The following is a 21792-nucleotide window of genomic DNA, read 5'->3' on the forward strand; positions in this document are numbered from 1 at the left end:
GTGTGCAGGGAACGGGACAGGGGGTTAGTGAAATCACACATTACATGTTGCTCATCTCTCGCTGTGGTTCTGGAGAGAGAAGCAGCTGGGCACGCCATCCTAGGTGTGAACAGAGCCTAGAATGCCCAAGTAAGAATTGGAGCTGTTGCTGCTGAGAAGTGGGTATTCTCCTTTGTGGAAACAGATCAGGGATGGGTGAAAGAGCTAAACTAGAGATCACTGGCCCTAAGAAAATCCAGCTCTAGTTAAGAATGGGCTATGCATGGGTGCAGTGGTACGCACCTGTATTCTTAGCTACTTGGGAGGCTGAAGTGGGAGGATCACTTGGAGCCAGGAGTTTGAGTTCACCCTGAGCAACACAGCAAGACTCCATCTCTAAAAATTAATAATAATAATAATAATAATAGGCTATTTCAGAGCAGGTTTGTGAGCCCTGAAGAGCATGGGTGCCCACAGACTGCCAGCCCACTCTCCGGGAATGTGCCCACCTGGCTCCAGTCCTCCCGTCAATCCAGGATGGTGGAGCCTGACTTCCTCTCTGTGGTGACACCTGTCACATCAGAGCACAACTGACTGCTCACAAATTCCCTCCCCCTAAAAAGGGCAAGGTCTTTCCTTTACACACCCTGGACTCTGCAGGCCCCAGCTCGGGCCCTGGGGCTCAGCAAGTGCGTGCTCAGGGATTGCCAATTGCCTGAGGCACTTGCAATGTCATCCATCATAAATCCCAGTTCTGTCTCCCCTCTTTAATGTGGGCTTCACAAAGGCTGGGATGTGGATTTTTTGGTTGTTGTTAACCACTAAATCCCAGAGCCAAAACAGTGCTTAGCATAGAGTAAGTGATCAGTAAATGCATATTGAGAGAATGCATGCATGAATCAGTGAATGAATGCAAGAATGAAGGAACGCACACAGGAATAAGAATGAATGTAATAATGAATGAATGCACACATGAATGAGAGAATGAAGGCAAGAATGAATGAATCTATGCATGAATGAGCAAATGTGTCCTAAACCAGGTAAGATCATACAGTTCTCATGGATGCATGTTTAAGTGGCTTCTTTACAGTTGGTGCTGAGAGGCAGTGTGGTTCAAGAGTGGGTGCTCTAGGTAAACCAGATGCATGTGTTGGTTCCATGACTTGCTAATAGTATGATCTCAAGTAAGCTACTTAACTCCTCAAAGCCTCAATGATGCCTCCACAAGACAGGGGTTCCTACAGGGGTTGTTGTGAGAGTTAATGGGGTAAGGTGTGTCCTTAGTGCGGAGTCTGGCTCATGGTGAGTTTCCAGCCATGGTTATTATGACAGAGCGGTGCTCACCTGGAGGGAATCTGTGGTTGCAAGAGTTGGAGCTTCCTTACCTTATTTTAATCACCATGTTCATGAATAGCTTTGGCATCATGGTCTTCTACACATAGGAACAGCCAGTTGCTGTATGTTCAAATCATAAAATATTCATGCTCCGAGCACCTGCTATGCAGGTACCAGGCTTTGGGATGCGAAGGTGAACCAGCCAGCCGGGATCCTAGCTTTCAGGAAAGTTTCATTCAAATCAGGGCAAAGGAGAAAATAAGCAAACACACAAATATACAAACCAGGAATGTGTCAGGGAATGATAAACTCTAGACCTGGGGATTTAAATAGAAAAATATGACAGTAATGGGGAAAAGCCTTTCTGTGGACATGCTGTGCCATTTGAACCAAGACCTGAGTGTCAGGAAGATGCTGGCTGTGCCCAACCCAGGGAAAGAGGCAACTGGGCTCAGTTCCAAGGCAGGAACAAGTATGGCGTGTGAGACGGCTGGGCGGCCAGGACTCAGACAAGGCTGAGGCTGGACAGGGGCCAGGCATGTGGGCTTGCTGAGCCAGAGTACCAGCTCACGTTTCCTTCCAAATGCAGCAAGCCACTATTAGGAGGTTTTCAGCTGGGGGGGTGTGGCGTGATTCCACTTCAAAAAGATAACTCTGGCTGCTGTACTGAGAATAAACTATGGGAAGAGAGGAAGAGTGGAGACAGGGACACCAATTAGGAGGCCATGATAGCAGCCAGGCAAGAGGCGGTGGCAGCTGGAGATGGGAAAAGGTGAACGGGGTGGGAACGTTTCAAAGGTAGACCAGCCAGCACCTGCTGATCGATACCATGTAGCAGGACGAGGGAAACGGAACTTCTAGTGTTATTTCACTGGGCGTGGGGAAGGTGGGGCGCTGACTGACTCTGATGGAATAATAACCCTGATCAAACAAGATATCACATCCTGGGGGCAACCGCACAGTCCTGCAAACAGATGGCAAGGAAATTCAGGGGAAGGAGACATGGCCTGATCGTAGCAGACTGGAAAAGTCTCAGAGCATTTGGTTAGCAGTGGTAGAAATCGGACTGTGGGATGCTTACTGAGGTGCAGACGAAGCTGATGTCATTTCCCTTTGGGGAGGCTTCCAGCTCAAAGTGATGGTTAAATGCATGCTCTGTCATCAGTTCCCTTCCGGAAGGCAAAACCCACAGGGAAAGAGAGAATGGGAGAGCAACAACATTCTGAAAGCCGGAAAGGAGATGGATAGCGAGAGTCACTTGTAGGAACCAAAAAACGAAACCCTAAGCAGGTGGAAGAAAAAACAGAGACACTGACTCACACAAAACCCACAAAGGGCTCAGGAGCTGAGAGCCTTGGGGACCCCAAGAAGTGGGGTGAAGGTGGGGTTATACACAGCAGGGTCAGATGGAAGTCTATTTAAAGACAGTTCAGCCCAACAGATCACACTCCACTCCATGTAGCCAGTGGCTCCTCCTCACTCCTTTGGCAGAAGATTGGATATTCTTTGGAGAAGGTGAAGGGCTGGGAGATGCCAGGCCTGCTGCAGGCAGGAGAGCCTACTGAAAACAGAGGACTAAGGGACAGTCACTTGCTGAGTGCTGAGACCCCAGCCTTCTTCCCTGCCCAGCTCCCAGGATGCTGCTGGCCAGCCCCACCCTCCCTAGGCAGGAGTTAGAAGTCTTCTCTGGGAAACTTGATCAGCCCAGGGGCAAAGATGGAAAGGTGTTGCCATCACGCAGTTTCCCCAGGATTCAGCCCATCAGACCACCCTGCGGAGAAGCCCTTCTCGACAGACCCCACCTCACTGTTGGACACAGACAGCCAAGGATCACCAGACACTGGAGGGAAGCTGGGGACAGGAGACAGGGGACACAAAGACAAAACACTTGGGGGGATCAAATTCTTTTTGTTTTTTTTGAGACAGAGTTTCACTCTTGTGGCCCAGGCTGGAGTGCAATGGCACGATCTCAGCTCACAGCAACCTCCACCTCCTGGGTTCAGGCGATTCTCGTGCCTCAGCCTCCCAGGTAGCTGGGACTATAGGCATACACCACCATGCCTGGCTAATTTTTGTATTTTTAGTAGAAATGAAGTTTCACCATGCTGGCCAGGCTGGTCTCAAACTCCTGAGCTCAGATGATCTGCCTGCCTTGGCCTCCCAAAGTGCTGGTGTTCCTGGACCAAACTGAGGGTCAGGCTGCTATTTCTTGTGGCCCAATAACAAGACGCACATGAACTGGGGAGGAAGACAGGTTTTATTTTCTGTAACTGGTTACAGGAAGAAGGCCTGGAAATTATCACCAGACCAACTCAAAATTACAAAGTTTTCCAGAGCTTATATACCTTCTAAGCTGTATGTCTACGTGTGTGTATTCATTGAAAGATATGTGATTAACTTCTTTTAATTTATAACTAAGGTCTGAGTCCCGAAGACCTTCCTTTGGAGCCTCAGTAAATTGACTTCATCTAAATGGGTCCAGGTGCTGGTGTGATTACCCTTATCTTGTCTCCTGCTAAATCACGGAGGTTTGGGGAGTTCCTTCAGACCTCCAATAAACTTGTTAAATCCTAAACTGGTCCTGTTAAGAATTCCTTCGCCTAGGCAAAACTTCTGATGGGCTTTTGTTACATTCCAGCCTTTGTATAAGGGCACTGGCTTTTGATATTTAACTTAACGACTCAGTCAGTACTGAAACAGTTGTCACGGAGGCCTGCATTAGTGAGACCTGGCCTGCCACACCGGGATTACAGGCGTGAGCCACTGCACCCAGCCTTGGAGAGATCAAATTCTATAGACAAAAAGAAATGGGCCTGTGGAATAACAGAATTATATCTAGAAAGGAACAGTAAGAGAATAAAATGAAAGTGAAAAAGGAGGAGGAGGAAGAGAGAAGGGGGAAGAAGGGGAAAGGGAAAGGAAGGACAGCTCTGGGGCAATAAAAAATATTATAGCAGTAATTTAAAAAAATAAGAACCCAAAGGAAGAGTGGAAAGATAAGTTTAGAAAAGCTCCGAAAAGGCAAAACAAAAGGACAAAGTGATGGAAAATAGGAGAGGCAAGATTTTTACAATTTAAAAGACCAGATCAGGGCTGGGTGCAGTGGCTCACGCCTGTGATCCCAGCGCTTTGGGAGGCTAAGGCAGGTGGAACACTTGAGGTCAGGAGTTCAAGACCAGCCTGGCCAACGTGGTAAAACCCCACCTCTACTAAAAATACAAAATTAGACGGGCGTGGTGGTGCACGCCTGTGATCCCAGCTACTCGGGAGGAGGCTGAGGCAGGAGAATTGCTTGAACCCAGGAGGCAGAGGTTGCGGTGAGCCAAGATCCACGACTGCACTCCAGCCTGGGTGATGGAGCGAGACTCCATCTCAAAAAATAAATAAATAAATAAATAAATAAATAAGAAGACGAGTTCAGGAGGCCCAATATCAAAATAATAAGTGTCAGTAAGAGAAAACAGAGTGAGAAAATTTATTAAAGAATTCAGGAAAGAGTCTCAGAACAGAATAACACTTGCCTCCATGTTGAAAATGGCCAAGTGCTCACACAACACAGGAGGCCCACACAACCCCGGAAAGTCTCACAACGCTGGACTCCAAGAAAAGATCCTAAAAATGTTCAGAGCAAAAGATAGATTACGCCCTGTGTCAGGGGCCCCACAAGACCACCCCCAGGTTCTGTGATTCCCTCAGAGAACCCACAAGACCCAGCGGGTGATCATATTCACAGCTGTGATTTATTACATTGAAAGGATATAGAGCAAAATCAGCTGAGGGAAAAGACACATGCATAGGATGAAGTCTGGAAGAAACCAGGCACGAGCTTCTAAGAGTCTGAGCCTGAGACCTGAGCGTCAGGAAGATGCTGGCTGTGCCCAAACCAGGGAAAGGGGCCACTGGGCACAGTTCCAAGACAGGAGCCAGTGTGGCTGGTGAGATGGCCAGATGGCTGTGGCTCAGACAAGGCCAAGACTGGGCAGGGGCCAGGTGTGTGGGTTTGCTGAGCCAGAGTGCCAGGTTCACGCTTCCTTCTTTTTTTATTTGAGATGGAGTCTCACTCTGTCGCCAGGCTGGAGTGCAGTGGCACGATCTTGGCTCACTGCAACCTCCGCCTCCCAGGTTCAAGCAATTCTCCTGCCTCAGCCCCCTGAGTGGCTGGGACTACAGGTGCCTGGCACCACGCCTGGCTAATTTTTTGTTTTGTATTTTAGTAGAGACAGGGTTTCACCATGTTGCCCAGGCTGGTCTCAAACTCCTGAGCTCAGGCAATCTGCCTGCCTCAGCCTCCCAAAGTGCTAGGATTACAGGCATGAGCCACCGCGCCTGGCCCACGCTTCCTTCTAAGTACAGCGAGCCACCATTAGGAGTGGCTCCACTCTTCTATGGAGTCACAAAGGACACACTTCCCTCCTCCCCCAGTGAGGTGTGACAACATGTGTGAAATGTGGTTGTTAACTGGGGACTGGTCACATAGACACCCTCTACCTGGCAGGTACCCAGATTACAGACTCCCAAAAGGAAAACAGGTGCTCAGCATAAACCATATTGTTTGTACAAACAATGTAGGCACAGCAAGCCACTCATCAGCTCTGGGAGTGGTGGGAGCCCTCCCGAAATCTAAGTTCCCAGATGACAGCAGAACGCCAGCCTTTCAAGCAAGCCCTTCTAAGGACAGCAGTCTCGGGCCTCTTGTGCTAACTCTTTTCTGAACAAGAGAATCAGAATGACATTGTTTCTCCAGCAATCCTGAAAACTAGAGATGATGGAACAAGGTTCCAGAGTCCGGAGGAGAATTATTTCAAAATTAGGGTTCTGTCAGTTAAGTGTGAGGGTCGAATTCTCAGACACGCAAGGCCTCTAAAAATGTATCACTGATTCTTCCTTTCTTGGAAAGCCACTAGAGATGTTGCTCTACCAAAATGAGGGTGTAAACCAAGAAGAGGAAGACCTGGGGTCCAAGAAATGGGATTTAATACGAGAGAGAGAAACGTATTCCTGGATTATGAAGTAAGGCCCCAAGGTAAAGGCTGTGCCTCAGCCCTTGAAGTCACCAGTCCAGAGAAGACCCAGAAGCTCTGGGAAAGGCTCCCTCAGGACAAAGGAACTGATGAAAGTAGTTGGTCACATGGAAAAGAGAGTTATAAACTGGGGAAGAATTAGAAACAATAAAAAAAAAGTATGGCAATTACTAACTCCAGGAATAACACAAAGTTGTCTAGAAAAAGAGAAACAATCAGGGCTGGTCTGTCAATAGCATTTCAATAATCAGAATAACAAACACTGAGTACTTATCTGGCCAAAATTATGATATAATTGTTAGAAGGATGATGTGGGGACTGAAATTATGCATTGGCAGGGAGTCAAGTTGGGGGAGCAGGTTGTGTGTGTGAAAGGAATTTCAACCCTCATCTTCCATAGTGGACAGTCAAAAATGTAATAGGACATAATGAAAACTGAAACATCGGAAAGTATTAATCTAAGCTTTTTTTTTTTTTTTAAGAAACAGAGTAGAATTCCAAAAGAATCCATTAAGAGAGTTGAAATTGGTTGCCTATAGGATGCTGGACATTGAAGAGAGGTTGGGTTGTGGAGGACTGTTGTTTGCAAAAATCTTATAGAACAACTTGACTCTTTTAATTTTTGATGACAGTAAAATGTAAAATTAAATTTAGATATAAATTAAAAACAAAGCAAAAGAAGGAAAGGAGGAAGAGTAAGGAAGAATGGAGGGAGGGAGAAGAGGAGGAAGAAGAGAAGAAGGAAGAAGAGAGAGGGGAAGGAGGGAGGCAGGGAGAAAGATGAAAAGACGATCACGCTGTCTCTGCTCTGGCCAGGCCAACTCTTGCTTGTTCCAGACATCACCCTCCCCAAGCATGAGCCTCTCTTGGGAAGAGCAGCTGGAAGCAGAGGGAGCTGGGAGACCAGACACAAACTCGGGGCTCAGCTTGGGGACGGGAGTTGATAGTCAGGTGCCTGGAACATAATGGAGACCGTCCATATTGGTTGAATGAGTGGATGAATGAATTAATGAATTTCTTTTCTCTTAAGTCCTGCAGCTCATTAAGTCACAGAAATTTCTGAATAAGTTGGTGATCTTGGTGGAAACAGAGAAGGAGAAGATCCTGCGGAAGGAATATGTTTTTGCTGACTCCAAAGTAAGTGACAGCAAACTTCTAAAATGGGCTGTGAGGTAGGGAGGGGACACAAGCGTTTTGAGGCTCGCTGTGTGCCAGGGAGTGTATCATTAGCTCACTCAGTTCCCAGAACAACCCATTTCACACCTGGGAAAGGTGAACTTAGAGAAGTTGAGGACCACGTTCCAGGTTGGCCTGGATTTGAGCCATCACTGTCTCAGGAGTAGGGAGGCTTCCCACTTTGCCCAGCTGCCTCCCAGCCTGGAGGCCACATCCTTTATGACCCACATCTAACTCAGCCCCACACCTGGAGGAAAGGCTTTCAGCTTCTCTGGGCTGGACTTGGGAAATCTTTGGGACACTCCTGGATTGATTGATTGATTGACTGACTGACTTGAGACAGCGTCTCGCTTTACCATCTAGGCTAGTACAGTGGCGTGATCACAGCTCACGGCAGCCTCCACCTCCTGGGCTCAAGGGATCCCCCCACCCACCTCAGCTGAGGTGAGACAAGTAGCTGAGACCACAGACACACACCACCAGATAATTTTTTATATTTTGTAGAGACAGAGTCTCGCCGTGTTTCCCAGGCTGGTCTCGAACTCCTGGGCTCGGGCAATCTTCCCGCCTCTGTCACCCAAAGTGCTGGTATTATAGGTGTGAGCCACCCCTGGATTTAAATCTGAGTCTCGACTGGAGCTCCATCCCAGAGACTTTCATTTCTACACTTTGCCCCACTCTGCAGAAGTGAGATGCCCCTGCCAGGATGGGTTCCTGGGGTAAGAGGTGCCGTGGGCCACTGGGGAAACCCAGGCTGGGCCTCTGTGCCCCCACAGTGGGTTCTTTGTGACCTGACCCCTCATCTCAGAAATTTGAACCAGGGCCAAAACCTATCATCGTGAACCTCATTCATTGTTCTCTGCCATGCAGCTCGTGTGAGGCAGTAAAAATGGATTGCACCAGCCTGAACAGCATAGTCAGACCCCATGTCTACAAAACAAAAAAATTAGGCCAGGCACAGTGGGTGCCTTATGCCCATAATCCCAGCACTTTGGGAGGCTGAGGCGGGACGGTTGCCCGAGACCAAGAGTTTGAGACTAGCCTGTGCAAGATGGTGAGACCTCATCTCTACGAAAAAAAAAAAAAAATAGCTGGGTGTGGTGGCATGAGCCTGTAGTTTCAGCTACTTGGGAGGCTGAAGTAGGAGGATCGCTTGAACCCAGGAGTTTGAGGCTGCAGTGAGCTATGATCACACCACTGCACTCCAGCCTAGATGACAGAGCAAGATCCTGTCTCAAAAAAAAAAAAGATTGCAGCGCAATAAGGGTGTCCATCACATCAGGTGCTGGCTGACATCTCACATCAGGGACCCCCAGCAAGGCCAAGGGACAAGCGCTTCTGGTGCAGGCCCACAGTGATAGCTTCCCACTGAGTGCCCAGTCTCCGCTCCTACTTTCACCTCCAAAGCATCAGGGGTGGGCTGGTGGGAGGTCTAAGGTGTCCAGAGCTGTCAGGAATAATAGGGAAGGGTCTGGGAGAAACAAGAGAACGGGGCCCAGACAGGTGGTGGGAGATGGAGAGAAAGACCACTGGGCTGGAATGCTTTCTGAGCACCTGGGCATAGGTTCAAACACCAGCTCTGCCCCATTGCTGCGACCTCAAAAGGACTGAGGCACAGGGATAAACGGAGGCCATGAATCTTGAGCCACTCCCAACTCAAGGCAGGTTATAGTAAAGATGGTCATTATGACATCTTTGTGAGCTGGTGTCTTCAGGGAGGACTTACTGAGATTTGCAATTATAAGGTTGAATCATGTAAAATTTCTGTCTTTGCAGGTTGAAATAGTCAAACACTGGTCATGTCATATGTTACACCCTGAAATTTGTGTACTTTGTTAAAGTCCGCCTGCTCTATTGATTGCATCCTAAGAGAGGGCCAACTGAGGCTGCTTGGTGCCCCATTGGGTACCCCAGAAAAATACGTGAAAAATATTGAGTAGGCTATGAAAGCCTTCATGTCCTCTCTTCTTTTTAATTAGTTTCTTTAATTTAAATGTTCTTTCATTACATAAGTAATCTATTCTCCTTGGTGAAGACGTGGCAAACACAAACAAGCAAATGTTTAAAATAAAAACCCTCGTATACCATGAGTTAATCTGGGACTATGCCCCTTCCAGATGTTTTTTAATTTTCTCTTTCTTTCTTCCTTCCCTTCTTTCTTTCTTTTTCTGTTTCTTTTCTTTTCAGAGACAGGGTCTTGTTCAGTTGCCCAGGCTGAAGTGCAGTGGCAAGATCATGGCTCACTGCAACCTCAACTTTCCGGCCTCAAGTAATCCTCCCACCTCAACCTCCTAAGTTGGGAGGGACTACAGGCATGCACCACCATGCCTGGCTAATTTTTTTATTTTTTGTAGAGGCAGGGTTCCCCCGTGTTGCCCAGGCTGGTCTCAAACTCCTGGGCTCAAACAATCCTTCTGCCTCAGCCTCCCAAAGTCCTGGGATTACAGCATGAGCCACTGTGCCAGGCCCAAATGTTTTATTAAAAATGCAATGATGCTATTCATATCATTTGTCAACTAGCTTTTCATGCTTAAAAATATATATTGTGGCCACCTGTCCTTGTTGGCAAGATAGTTCTGGATCACACTTGTTAAACACTATGATATTCTAGTTTATGGATGGTCTAGAATACTTTTTTTTTTGAGACAGAATCTAGCTCTGTTACCCAGGCTGGAGTGCAATGATGTGATCCTGGCTCACTGCAACCTCCACCTCCTGGGTTCAAGCAATTCTTCTGCCTCAGCCTCCCGAGTAGCTGGCATTACAGGCAAGCACCACCACGCTTGGCTAATTTTGTATTTTTAGTAGAGACAGGGGTTTCACCATGTTGGTCAGGCTGGTCTCGAACTCCTGACCTCAGGTGATCTACCCACCTCGGCCTCCCAAAGTGCTGGGATTACAGGCATGAGCCACCACACCTGGCCCTCTAATACATTATTAATGAATCTCCTAAGGCTGGACAGTAAGGTTGTTTCTGATTTTTTTCTGTACTGAGGCCTGTGCTGCAGAGCCGTGACAGGGTTGGACTTCTGTGCGGCTCCTGATCACTTTGTTAAAGCCACACCCTTGCAGGGGAATGTCTAGGCCAGAAGCCACTCGCTTATGACTTTGGACGCATGTTTCCAGGTTGCTGTCCTGGAAGTTCACACTGATTTACGCTCCTCTCAGTTTTCTTGAAGCTGACCAAGTCCTTTGCAAAGTGTAAGGTGCAGGGAGGCAGAGGCCTTTCTAAGTCTGTCTGCCCTTCCATCCCTAGAAGAGAGAAGGCTTCTGCCAGCTCCTGCAGCAGATGAAGAACAAGCACTCAGAGCAGCCGGAGCCCGACATGATCACCATCTTCATCGGCACCTGGAACATGGGTGGGTCCGCGCGCCCCCTCCCTGCAGTCACCCCCTCTGCTTCTGCTTTCCTGACTCAGGCATCCTCAAGGTGGGGTGGAGTGACGACATCCATGTCCCCTTCCTTCCTGCCCCAGGGCCCTGCCCCTAAGCCCCAGCCCACCCGCACAACCTCCTTCCTAAGGAATTCCACCCTTTTCCTGAGATGGTGGGTAAGAAAAACAAGCTTTGGGACTATCGTACCCCAAGAGCAGCTGGCGTGGGTTACTCTGTATGTCTAAATTGGAAAGTTTTAGGGAAAGAGTCTGAACATCTAGGTGAAGGGGCTCATGGGAACCCTGCCAGCCCTAGGCAGCTCACCAAGGGGCCCCAGGCCTGACAGAAAGAAGTCCACCCTGAGTAGGGTTGCCAGATTTATCAGGAGAGAGACAGAGAGATAGGTACGTAGACAAAGGATGCCCAGTTAAATTTTAACTTCATAGAAACAATTTTTTTTAGTATATGTTTAGCTACAAACAAATAAATACTAAATATATATGCTCATAGACATTATGCTGAATATATAGTATATATACATATGCTAAATATATACAGTATATATACATATGCTAAATAAGTGTAATTATATTAAATATGAATTATACTAAGTAATATTATTTAGTTTAAGCATACAGCTAATAATATACTAAATATATGCTAAATATATTTTGTATTAAACATATATACTGTATATTTATATACTAAACACATGCACTCTACTAAATATAAATAATACTAAATAATTTTTTAGTGTAAGTGTTCAGGTAGAAATAAATTAGATAGAAGACATCCAGATAAACTTATTCTAAAAACTACCAGTTTATCTGAAATTGGAATTTCACTGGGTGTCGTGTGTCCCCTACCCTTGTCCTGAGAGGAGTCTGGGAGGAAGAGGGTGAGCAGTGGCTGGCAGGGGCCTCCTGGAAGTGAAGTGACAGCTTGTCACTCGTGTCCCAGGGCCACAGCAGCCGTGGAGTAGAGCCCGGGCCAGTGCCCCAGGGGGTCACTTGTCCCCTTCAGTCCCTTTCAGTGTTTCTAATAAGAGACAATAGCCTGCCTGATCTCCTCCCTCTGGACATGGTCAGGGATGTCCATGACACAAGGGCAGGGGTGCCCTTCCCACAGAAGAGTATGGAAGGAGCCAGCTGAGGCCATGCCGCAGGAGGGCCGGGGACCCACCAGCCTGGCGGTTCGGGCACCCACTTTGAGCCTCTTGGGGGAGCAGAATTTAGCCACAGTCCATTTACTCCAATGCTTGGCTTCTTTGCACCTGTAAGGCAAGAAGCTCATCTCTTTGAGGAACAAAGTTTGCTCATCCTTCAAGGGCATTGTAGGGAGAACCATTCAAAATTTCTTGATTGAGCTTCTTCAACTCAGTTTTGAAATGGGAATGCGGAGGAGTTTCCATGCTCTCCCGTTTCTCTGGCTCACACCCAGGCATCCCTCCGCTCTGGGCTGGGATCTGTCTTGCAAGGGAGACTTTGTTGTCTCCCAACAATGGGTTAGAACCCGCCGTCTAAAACTTGTCAGTTCCCTTGGCTGTCTTGAGAATAGGATGTGAGTTCCTTGAGGGACAGGACTTTGTCTCAATTATCATAGCCTCAAAGTGCAGGACAGTATCTGACATCAGGGAATCTTCTGGTGTTTCTATACCTTGAAACTTGACATTACGTTTAAAAAGAGGCTTAACGGAGCTCTAGCCCTAACCGACATCCTGGGTGAGGTTGGCGCCCAGGCCTCCATTGCAGGCATTTCTTTGGGCTGCCTGGATGGTCTTGTGTAACGACGTGACCTCCCTCACACTCCCGCCCTCTGTTTTGAATTCTCCTAATGCTTTGACTCGATGTGCCTTTGACTCACTTGGTGTTGGGTTTTGCTGTTGAAGGTAACGCCCCCCCTCCCAAGAAGATCACGTCCTGGTTTCTCTCCAAGGGGCAGGGAAAGACGCGGGACGACTCTGCCGACTACATCCCCCATGACATTTACGTGATCGGCACCCAAGAGGACCCCCTGAGTGAGAAGGAGTGGCTGGAGATCCTCAAACACTCCCTGCAAGAAATCACCAGCGTGACTTTTAAAACAGTGAGCAGCTGGCTGCACGCTGGGTGGGCTGCCGGGATAGAATCTTTGCTCGGCTGGGCTGTCTCAGAGGCAAGGGCGGGCTCAGCCTATCAGCTCTCAGTTTTCAAGGATGTCTGGAGGCCCCCACTGAGAGATGCATCTGTATTCAGAAATAAATGGGATCTGTGGGGGTATTGCTGAAAACCACTGAGTCCTCTATCTTCCCACCCTTGGTCAGCCCCGGTTCTCATCTTTAGGATGTTTTGTCTCGCCTATCAAGCATCACTGGGAGTCCCCCGAAGGGTTGGGATTACAGACAGGATACCCCATACCCAGGGGCTGCGGCTGGGGCTGGGTGTGAATCACTGTGCCTTGGTTCACACCCCACACTTGGGCCGAGTATTGCAATGTTGTCCTCCCACCAGGTCGCCATCCACACGCTCTGGAACATCCGCATCGTGGTGCTGGCCAAGCCTGAGCACGAGAACCGGATCAGCCACATCTGTACTGACAACGTGAAGACAGGCATTGCAAACACACTGGGTGAGCAGGGCGGGGACCCTGTGTTCCTCCCACACCCTCTGCCTCAACTCTAGCGACCACATCATCCTGATCCCACCAGTAGTTCCCCGGGTTAAAAACAGAGAGCCTCACATCCTTAGATCCCGGCTCAGTCCTCAGCAAATAGGGGTGATTGGTCTCCCTGGCTGAAACTCACTCAGGGTCTACACCAGCAGTCCCACAGATCTAGCTAAAATGCAGGTTCTGACCCAGGAGATCTTGGGTGGAGCTCAGGGTTCCAAGTTTCTGACAGGTTCCCAGGCGACTTGAGCGCTGCTGGTCGGCCCGTGGGACCCATTTTAAGAAGCAAGAACCTAGAAGAGGGATTGGCCAACTTTTGCAGGAAAGGGAAGGGCCTGAGAGTAAATATTTCAGGCTTTGCAGGCCACTCAACACTATTCCTCTCTGCCTTTCTGGTGGGAAAGCAGCCATAGTCAACCCAGAAAGCGAATGGGAGTGGCTGTGTTCCAATGAGACCTTCCTTACAAGCACAGGTGGGAGGTAGCTGGCCCCTGCCCTCGGTCCCTGTGCACCAGGTTGGATCTGGAAACGCTGGTGTCAGTGGAGAGTTGCTGGCTTCAGAGAGCAGTAACAAGGGCAAGAAGTCTTCATAAGTGTAGGAGTGCAAGCCTGTGTGTTTGTGTAGGATGTGTGTGTGAGTAGGTCTGTGTATGTGAGTTTGTGTGAGTGAGAGCGTGCATGTGAGTGTGTGAGCCTGTGTAGGTGTGTGAGAGTTTATGGATGTGTGTTTGTGAGCATGTTTATGTGAGTCAATGTGTGAGCATACCACCCCATATCTATGGGTGTGTGTCTATATGTGTGTGAATCTATGCATGTGTTTGAGTGTGTCTATGTGAGTCTATGTATGTGAGTCTGTGTATGAGTGTACCACCCATATCTATGAGTGTGTGAGTGTCTGTATGTGTGAGTCCATGCATGTGTATTCGTGTGTTTATGTGAGTCTACATATGTGAGTCCGTGTGTGAGCGTACCACCCTGTATCTATGAGTGTGTGTGTGTCCATGCATGTGTTTGTGAGTGTATTTATGTGAGTCTATGTATGTGAGTCCGTGTGTGTGTACCACTCCATATCTATGAGTGTGTGAGTGTCTATGTGTGTGTGAGTCCATGCATGTGTGTTTGTGAGTGTGTGTTTATGTGAGTCTGTGTGTGAGTGTACCACCCCGTATCTATGAGTGTGTGTGAGTCCATGCATGTGTTTGTGAGTGTGTTTATGTGAGTCTATGTATGTGAGTCCATGTATGAGTGTACCACCCCATATCTATGAGTGTGTGAGTGTGAGTCCATGTGTGTGTGTTTGTGAGTGTGTGTTTATGAGAGTCTAGGTATGTGAGGGTGGGTGTCCGAGTGCATGTGCGTAAGTGCTAGAGCCTCTCTGTGTGTTTGTGTGTGTGTGTGCCCGTGTGTGCACGTGGGGTGGTATACACACAGGGCTCCAGGGCTGGCATCAGGGGCGAGGCCAGTGGTTTTTGGTGGTTGGAGTCAGTGGAGTCAGGAACAGGACAGAGTCCCAGAGATAACAGGAAAGAGAAGAATTGCTGCAATCGAACGTGCAAAGCTCTCTCGACTTTTCTGCTGACAAACCGCAAACTGCCCGCGTCCACCCCCACTCGTCCCCCTTCCTTCCTGCCACAGTAGAAGGGTGGGGCTGGCGTGGCTGTCCTGGCTGCGCCCACGCCCTCCTGCTGCCCAGCAACCGCCCCGGGTGTGGATTCCATCGCTCCCTGGGCTTCCAGTCCCTCCCACCAGCCCCTGCCCCGCTGTGCAGAATATGCTCGGACCTCCTAGGGCCACATAAAACCACCCCCTCAGCCAGACCAGTTCCTGGTCATCCTGGCCTCAGGGCTGGGCACTGGGTCAGCTTCTGAGCAGGCAGGAGCTCTGCTCATGTGGACCTGACACACATTGCATGAGCAGACGGGAGGAAAAGAAGCCAGTTCCTGGGAGGGAGTGCACTGGCGAAGGAGTGTGTGGCGTGGGCAGAGAGCAGAGGTCAGGGGCCTCCCTGAGAAGGGCAGTGCGACTGGCATCTGAGGGGTGAGGAGAAAGGCCTGGCCAGAGTCCCAGCTTTATGACCATTGCAGGGCAGCTTCTGGGCTGTGCAGCTCACACACACCTTCCCCTCCTTCCCCTCCTTCCCCTCCTCTCTGCCCTGGGGCCAGCCTCCCTCCTCCACTCCCCTGAAATGGCTCCCAGCCATAATTAGCACAGGACAGAAACAGCAAATGCTGGTCGGCGTGGTAGGCTCATGCCTGTAATCCCAGCACTTTGGAAGGCCGAGGCAGGTGGATCACTTGAGGTCAGGAGTTCGAGACCAGCCTGGCCAACATGGTGAAATCCCATCTCCACTAAAAATACAAAAATTAGTTGGATGTGGTGGTGCGCACCTGTAATCCCAGCTGCTTGGGAGGCTGAGGCAGGAGAATCGCTTGAACCCGAGAGGTGGAGGTTGCAGTGAGCTGAGATCATGCCACTGCACTCCAGCCTGGGTGACAGAGCGAGACTCTATCTCAAAAAAAAAAAAAAAAAAAGTCCTTAGAACAACCAAGGCCTTTCTAAGAGTGTGCCCTAAGCAAGGCTGTGTGCTAAATGCTTTGTATCATCTCATTTGATATAAACACCCTGCTAGGCATGATGGCTCATGCCTATAATCCCACACTTTGGGAGGCCAAGGTGGGAGGACCTCCTGAGACCAGGAGTTTGAGACCAGCCTGGGCAACATAGGAAGGTACCATTTCTACAAAAAAAAAAAAAAGAAAAAAAAAAGAAAAAAGGCATAGTAGTGCATGCCTGTGGGCCCAGCTACTCAGGAGGCTGAGGTGGGAGGATCACTTAAATCTGGGAGGTCAAGGCTACAGAAAGCCATGATTTTGCCACTGCACTCCAGCCTGGGTGACACAGACTTTGTCTCAAATTAGAAAAAAAAATACAAACACTCGGGCAGGGACTCTTATTATTCCCATTCGCAGATGAAGAAACAGAGTCTATGGAGATGATCCATAACTTGCCCAAGGCCCAGGGATAAGAAAGTGGTGGGCAGGGATTGAAACCAGGCTGTCGGGACTGGAACCAGTTGCTCAGTTCCAGGTCACCCTCCCAGGTTGGGGGCAGAGGGGCAGGGCTGGAGAGCTAGGTGCAGCGGAGAGGGCTGGAGGGCAGAAAGCCTGTGTACTCCCCCACTGGGTCCTGACGAGGCTGAGCCAGGTGATATCCAGGGGTCCCTTCAGCCTATGGCCTATCCAGAGCTGTCCAACCAAAAGAAAATGGGGCCGGGTGCCGTGGCTCACACCTGTAATCCTAGTACTTTGGGAGGCTGAGGCAGGCAGATTGCCGGAGCTCAGTAGTTAGAGACCAACCTGGGCAACACGGTGAAACCTCGTCTCTACTAAAATACAAAAAATTAGCTGGGTGTGGTGGTGGGTGCCTGTAGTCCCAGCTACTCCTGAGGCAGAGACAGGAGAATTGCTTGAACCTGGGAGACGGAGGTTGCAGTGAGCAGAGATTGCGCCACTGCACTCCAGCCTGGGAGACAGAGTGAGACTCCATCTCCAAAAAAAAAAAAAAAGAAAGAAAGGAAGAAAAGAAAATGGGAGCCAAATAGATCATAAATAAATAGATTTATGATCAAAATAGATTACAATTTGATTTATTACAATCAATAGATCAAATTTTCTAGTAGCCACATTAAAAAGAAAACAAGTGAAATTAATTTCAATAATAGATTTTATTGAACTTCATACATCCAAAATACAATTATTTCAATAGATATTCAATGTAAAAGGTTATTAGATATTTTACAGTCTGTGTTTCTTACCAAGGCCACAATTCCAATGTGTATTTTACACTCACAACCTGTCTCATTTTGTACCAGCCACATTTCAGGTGTTTGATAGTCACATGTGGCCTGTGCCTGTATTGGACAGAGCAGGTTCTCGCCTGCATGTGTCAGAATCACCTAGAGCAGGGGTTAACAAGCGTTTTCCATAGAAGGCCAGACGGTGAATATTCTAGGCTCTTTGGGCCACACAACTGTCACAACGCTTCAGCTCTGCCATCGTAGTCTGAAAGCAGCTACAGACAATCCAGAAGTCAATAGGCATGGCTGTGTTTCAGTAACGTGTTCTTTACGAACACTGAAATTTGAATTTCGTATTTTCATGAATGACAAAAGATTGTTTTTCTTTTGATTTGTTTCCAACCACTTACAAATGTAAAACCATTTGTAGCTGGCAGTGAGCCAGCATTTGCCCACCACTGACCCTGGAGGGCTTGTCAAACACAGATTACTGGGCCCCATCCCAGGATTTCAGATTCAGTAGGTCTGGGGTGGGAGAGAATCTGCCCTTCCATGAAGTTCCCAGGTGATGTGCAGCTGCTGGTCCAGGGAACTCCCTTTGGGAACCACTGACCTAGAATAGATCAGAACGTTGGCAGAAAAAGGTATGATCTCAGTGTGGGTTTTTGGTCTCCCCAGGAACCTTGAGTTCGCTGGGAGGGAGATCAGCCCACCCAGGCTGGAACCTTCTGAATCTTCCCAGGGCTTCTGGCTGCCTGCTTAGCACCCTGGTCACTTTAGAGAGAGATGCCGGGGGAGGATCGCAGCAGCCGCCTTCCTCTGCCCCGCCGAGAAGCCTGAGGCTGCCGCCATCTGCACTGCTCCTGCATTTTCTCATCTCCCGCTCTCTGCCCAGCGGCTCCCACCCTGCAGGACCCTGTTTCGCCCACCCCTTGCCAGCTCCTCACTCACTGCCCCTCTCACCCTGCCTTCGGGTGATTTCTGGCCCCTTGGCAAGTGTGTCTGTTTGATATTTTGATTCTTCTTTCTGCTCTTCTTTTTAGGGAACAAGGGAGCCGTGGGGGTGTCGTTCATGTTCAATGGAACCTCCTTAGGGTTCGTCAACAGCCACTTGACTTCAGGAAGTGAAAAGAAACTCAGGTAATGGAACTCCTTCCCCCCAAGAGTGTGCATTTGGGCTGTCTGCCCAGACACGCCTCACACCTTTAAGCACCAGAAGGACCTGCTCAGCTCCTGCCTTTGACCTTGTGGATGTCCTGTGGCCTTTCAGGGCCCACCACAGTCTCATTAAAGGCAACTGCAGCACAATAGTGACCTCACGTGTGGAGGAATTTTGTCTGAAGGTCAGAAAAGATATTTCCTTGTGTCATTAGCCTGATGGACCGCTAACTAGCACTGTTTCTAAAGCGGAAAGCCTCCTCTGGGGCCTCCTTACAAATCCAAGCTGATCTTGCCTACCTGGGGCCCAGGAATGAAGACAGCCATCTAGAATCTTCACTGTTCTGATTCTCTGCTGAGCAGATGCTGCTGCTCCTGGGCCCCTGCCCTCTGTGCACCCAGTGTGGCCTCAAATGCCCTTTGCATCCTGGCTGTGCCATATTTGCACACTAAGGAGGTCAGCTGCAGCAGGGCTGGAGGGCTGAGTCTCACTTCCCCCCACCTGCTATGCTCCTCGCCCCACACCTATGGCAGGAGTGACTTCCTGCCACAGTGGAGGGGGAACCAGTGACCCCGTGCTAGATGGCCGCTTTTTCCTTGCATTAGGCGAAACCAAAACTATATGAACATTCTCCGGTTCCTGGCCCTGGGCGACAAGAAGCTGAGTCCCTTTAACATCACTCACCGCTTCACGCACCTCTTCTGGTTTGGGGATCTTAACTACCGTGTGGATCTGCCTACCTGGGTAAGGGCTGCCCGCCTGGGGCTGGGGCTGGGGCTGTATGAGATGGAGGCTCCCTTGAGTCAGCTTGGGGCAGGTGGTCGTGGAGACACGTGAATCAAATGGGCTGAGGCGGCTGCTCCCCTTGGGGGCTCAACGCTGTTTCCATTACTGAGCTTCAGCCACTCCTCACGGTTCCCCTGTGCTCACGCCCGGTTCCCGTAACTGTCACAGCCACCCTGCCACCATCACTCTGCAGCCCGGGTCATCCAGCTGCCCGCCCCCAGCCCCGAAGCTTGTCAGGCCTGGATCAGCAGGGCTTCTCACCAGAGGCCCGGGCATGTTCTTGTTCCAGGAGGCAGAAACCATCATCCAGAAAATCAAGCAGCAGCAGTACGCAGACCTCCTGTCCCACGACCAGCTGCTCACAGAGAGGAGGGAGCAGAAGGTCTTCCTACACTTCGGTAAGAGCAGCAGCCCCGGCTGGGAGCGGTGGCTCACACCTGTAATCCCAGCACTTTAGGAGGCCAAGGCGGGCGGATCACGAGATCAGGAGATCGAGACCATCCTGGCTACCACAGTGAAACCCCATCTCTACTTAAAAAAATACAAAAAATTAGCTGGGCGTGGTGGCGGGTGCCTGTAGTCCCAGCTACTTGGGAGGCTGAGGCAGGAGGATGGTGTGAACCAGGGAGGCAGAGCTTGCAGTGAGCCGAGATCGCGCCACTGCACTCCAGCCTGGCCAACAAAGACAGACTCTGTCTCAAAAAAAAAAAAAAAAAAAAGCAGCAGCCTCTCCTCTTGGAGCCTTTCCAGCCATCCTTTCATCCCCTTTCCCCCGATTTCCTACCAGAAGAATAGGGAAAATTGGCCAGATGCAAAACCTGGGGAATCAGAATTGAAACGAAAGTCTCTCTGTTTCAGAGGAGGAAGAAATCACGTTTGCCCCAACCTACCGTTTTGAGAGACTGACTCGGGACAAATACGCCTACACCAAGCAGAAAGCGACAGGGGTGAGTCCTCTTCATAGACACCTTCCCTGCCCTCCATCTCCTCCCAGCTGGTGTCTGTTCCCAAAAGGTGAACAGAAAGTGTCTTCATCCATTAGGCAAAAAAAAAAAAGGAAAGAAAAAAATTAGAAAGCACATGTTGATTTGTGTTACAGAGTAAATGGGAAGCCACACTTGTACACTGCTTTGAGCTGGGAAAATAACCCTTGTGATTTACCTTCTGTCCAGATACTCTAAGATGCTGAGAGGATTTTAAAGTATTATTTCCTTAACTGGGTTCTGAAGATCATTTTTTTAAAGTCCCGTGATCAAATATATTTACTAAACTGCCGAGTGAATTAACATTAAGCAGGTTTCTTCGCTGAGGACTTATCAGAGCCTTTATGGGCCCAAGAGCACTGTGGTTCTCCATGAGGAAATCTGTATGCCAAACTCAGTTATTCATGGAACACCAATTAATGTCTTATGAGGCCACTTGTTTTCCAAGGAACAGTGTTTTGGGGAAAGATGCAATAAAATATGTATTCATTTGTTCAAAGATATTTCCTGATGGCCTGTTATGGGTTAGGCACTCTCCTAGGTGATGGGAGAGCAAAGATGTCTTTTCCAGGGACTTCACAGTAGGAAAAACAGATAGATATGCAACTAGCTGTAGCCAGAGCTAGAATGTGACAATGCCAGGGCAGGGAAGGACCAGGGAAGCCAGCCCCTGGCAGGATTCAAGGGTCAAATGGCTGGGACAGTGAGGTACCCAGGCCCACTAGAAGCCTAGGGCAATGGAGCACAAGTTCAAAGTGTCATCTGAAAGAGTTCTGGGCCCCATCTGGGCTCAGGAGAAAGTGAAGAACTGGACGTGGGAGAGGAAGGCCAAGCGCTGGGTGGATTTTAGAACAGAGCAGGAGAGGAAGAGAATACAACTGAGAGGACAGGAGGAGATCCCGGACTGCTGTCACCCACGAGGCTGGGACCCCCAGGATGGGACACCCCGTTCCGCAGGGTCCACTGCCTGCTGTGTGGATAAGGTCACCTGGCCCAAAGGCACTGTCAGAGCAGGTCCTTGGGGATCCCTGTGCAGGCTGGTGAGGGATGGTGAGTTTAAGTTGAGGCAGATGAGGGCCTGAGATGGGAGAGTGGCCGGTCCTAGATGCCAGGATGACAGGCCACCGGGGGCCACTGCAAGCTCTGCCGGGCACTGGTGCATCAGAGTGGCATGTGCAGAATTGTGGTGGGCATTGCGGTAAAGGATGAGGACGCGGCAGGGGCATTGGTGAGGAGGCCGTTGTGCACATTCAGCTGAGCAACAGCTAGGGCCGAATCAGGGAAAAAACAGTGAAAATGAAAGAAAGGGGGAAATCGGATATATTGCGAGACCTGATTGCCATTGATAAAAACTGGAAAATCACAAGGCGGAGCTGGCTTCAAGGGGAAAAAAATAGAACTTGTTTTCAGACTTATTGATTGTATGACATCAGTGGAAGAACCCAGAGAAAATACCCAGAAGGCAGCTGAAAATAGCGATGCGTCGCTTAACAACGGGGATATGTTCCGAGAAGCGTGTCATTAGGTGACTTCGTCA

At 49.3% G+C, this 21792-nt stretch overlaps 1 protein-coding gene across 5 annotated transcripts in view; it reads left to right on the forward strand.

Moving 5' to 3' along the window:
* INPP5D (inositol polyphosphate-5-phosphatase D) overlaps nt 1-21792 on the forward strand; it is a 149026-nt gene that overhangs the window by 91615 nt on the left and 35619 nt on the right. For all 5 annotated transcript variants that reach the window (XM_016950726.3, XM_016950727.3, XM_063790880.1 and 2 more), the window contains exons 10-17: nt 7366-7472; nt 10768-10870; nt 12774-12970; nt 13375-13492; nt 18371-18467; nt 19092-19230; nt 19562-19670; nt 20131-20219. In XM_016950726.3, coding sequence (XP_016806215.2) covers nt 7366-7472; nt 10768-10870; nt 12774-12970; nt 13375-13492; nt 18371-18467; nt 19092-19230; nt 19562-19670; nt 20131-20219 — 959 coding nt within the window. The remainder of the gene's footprint in view (nt 1-7365; nt 7473-10767; nt 10871-12773; nt 12971-13374; nt 13493-18370; nt 18468-19091; nt 19231-19561; nt 19671-20130; nt 20220-21792) is intronic.

Source organism: Pan troglodytes, chromosome 13, assembly GCF_028858775.2.
Source record: "Pan troglodytes isolate AG18354 chromosome 13, NHGRI_mPanTro3-v2.0_pri, whole genome shotgun sequence".
NCBI lineage: Eukaryota > Metazoa > Chordata > Mammalia > Primates > Hominidae > Pan > Pan troglodytes.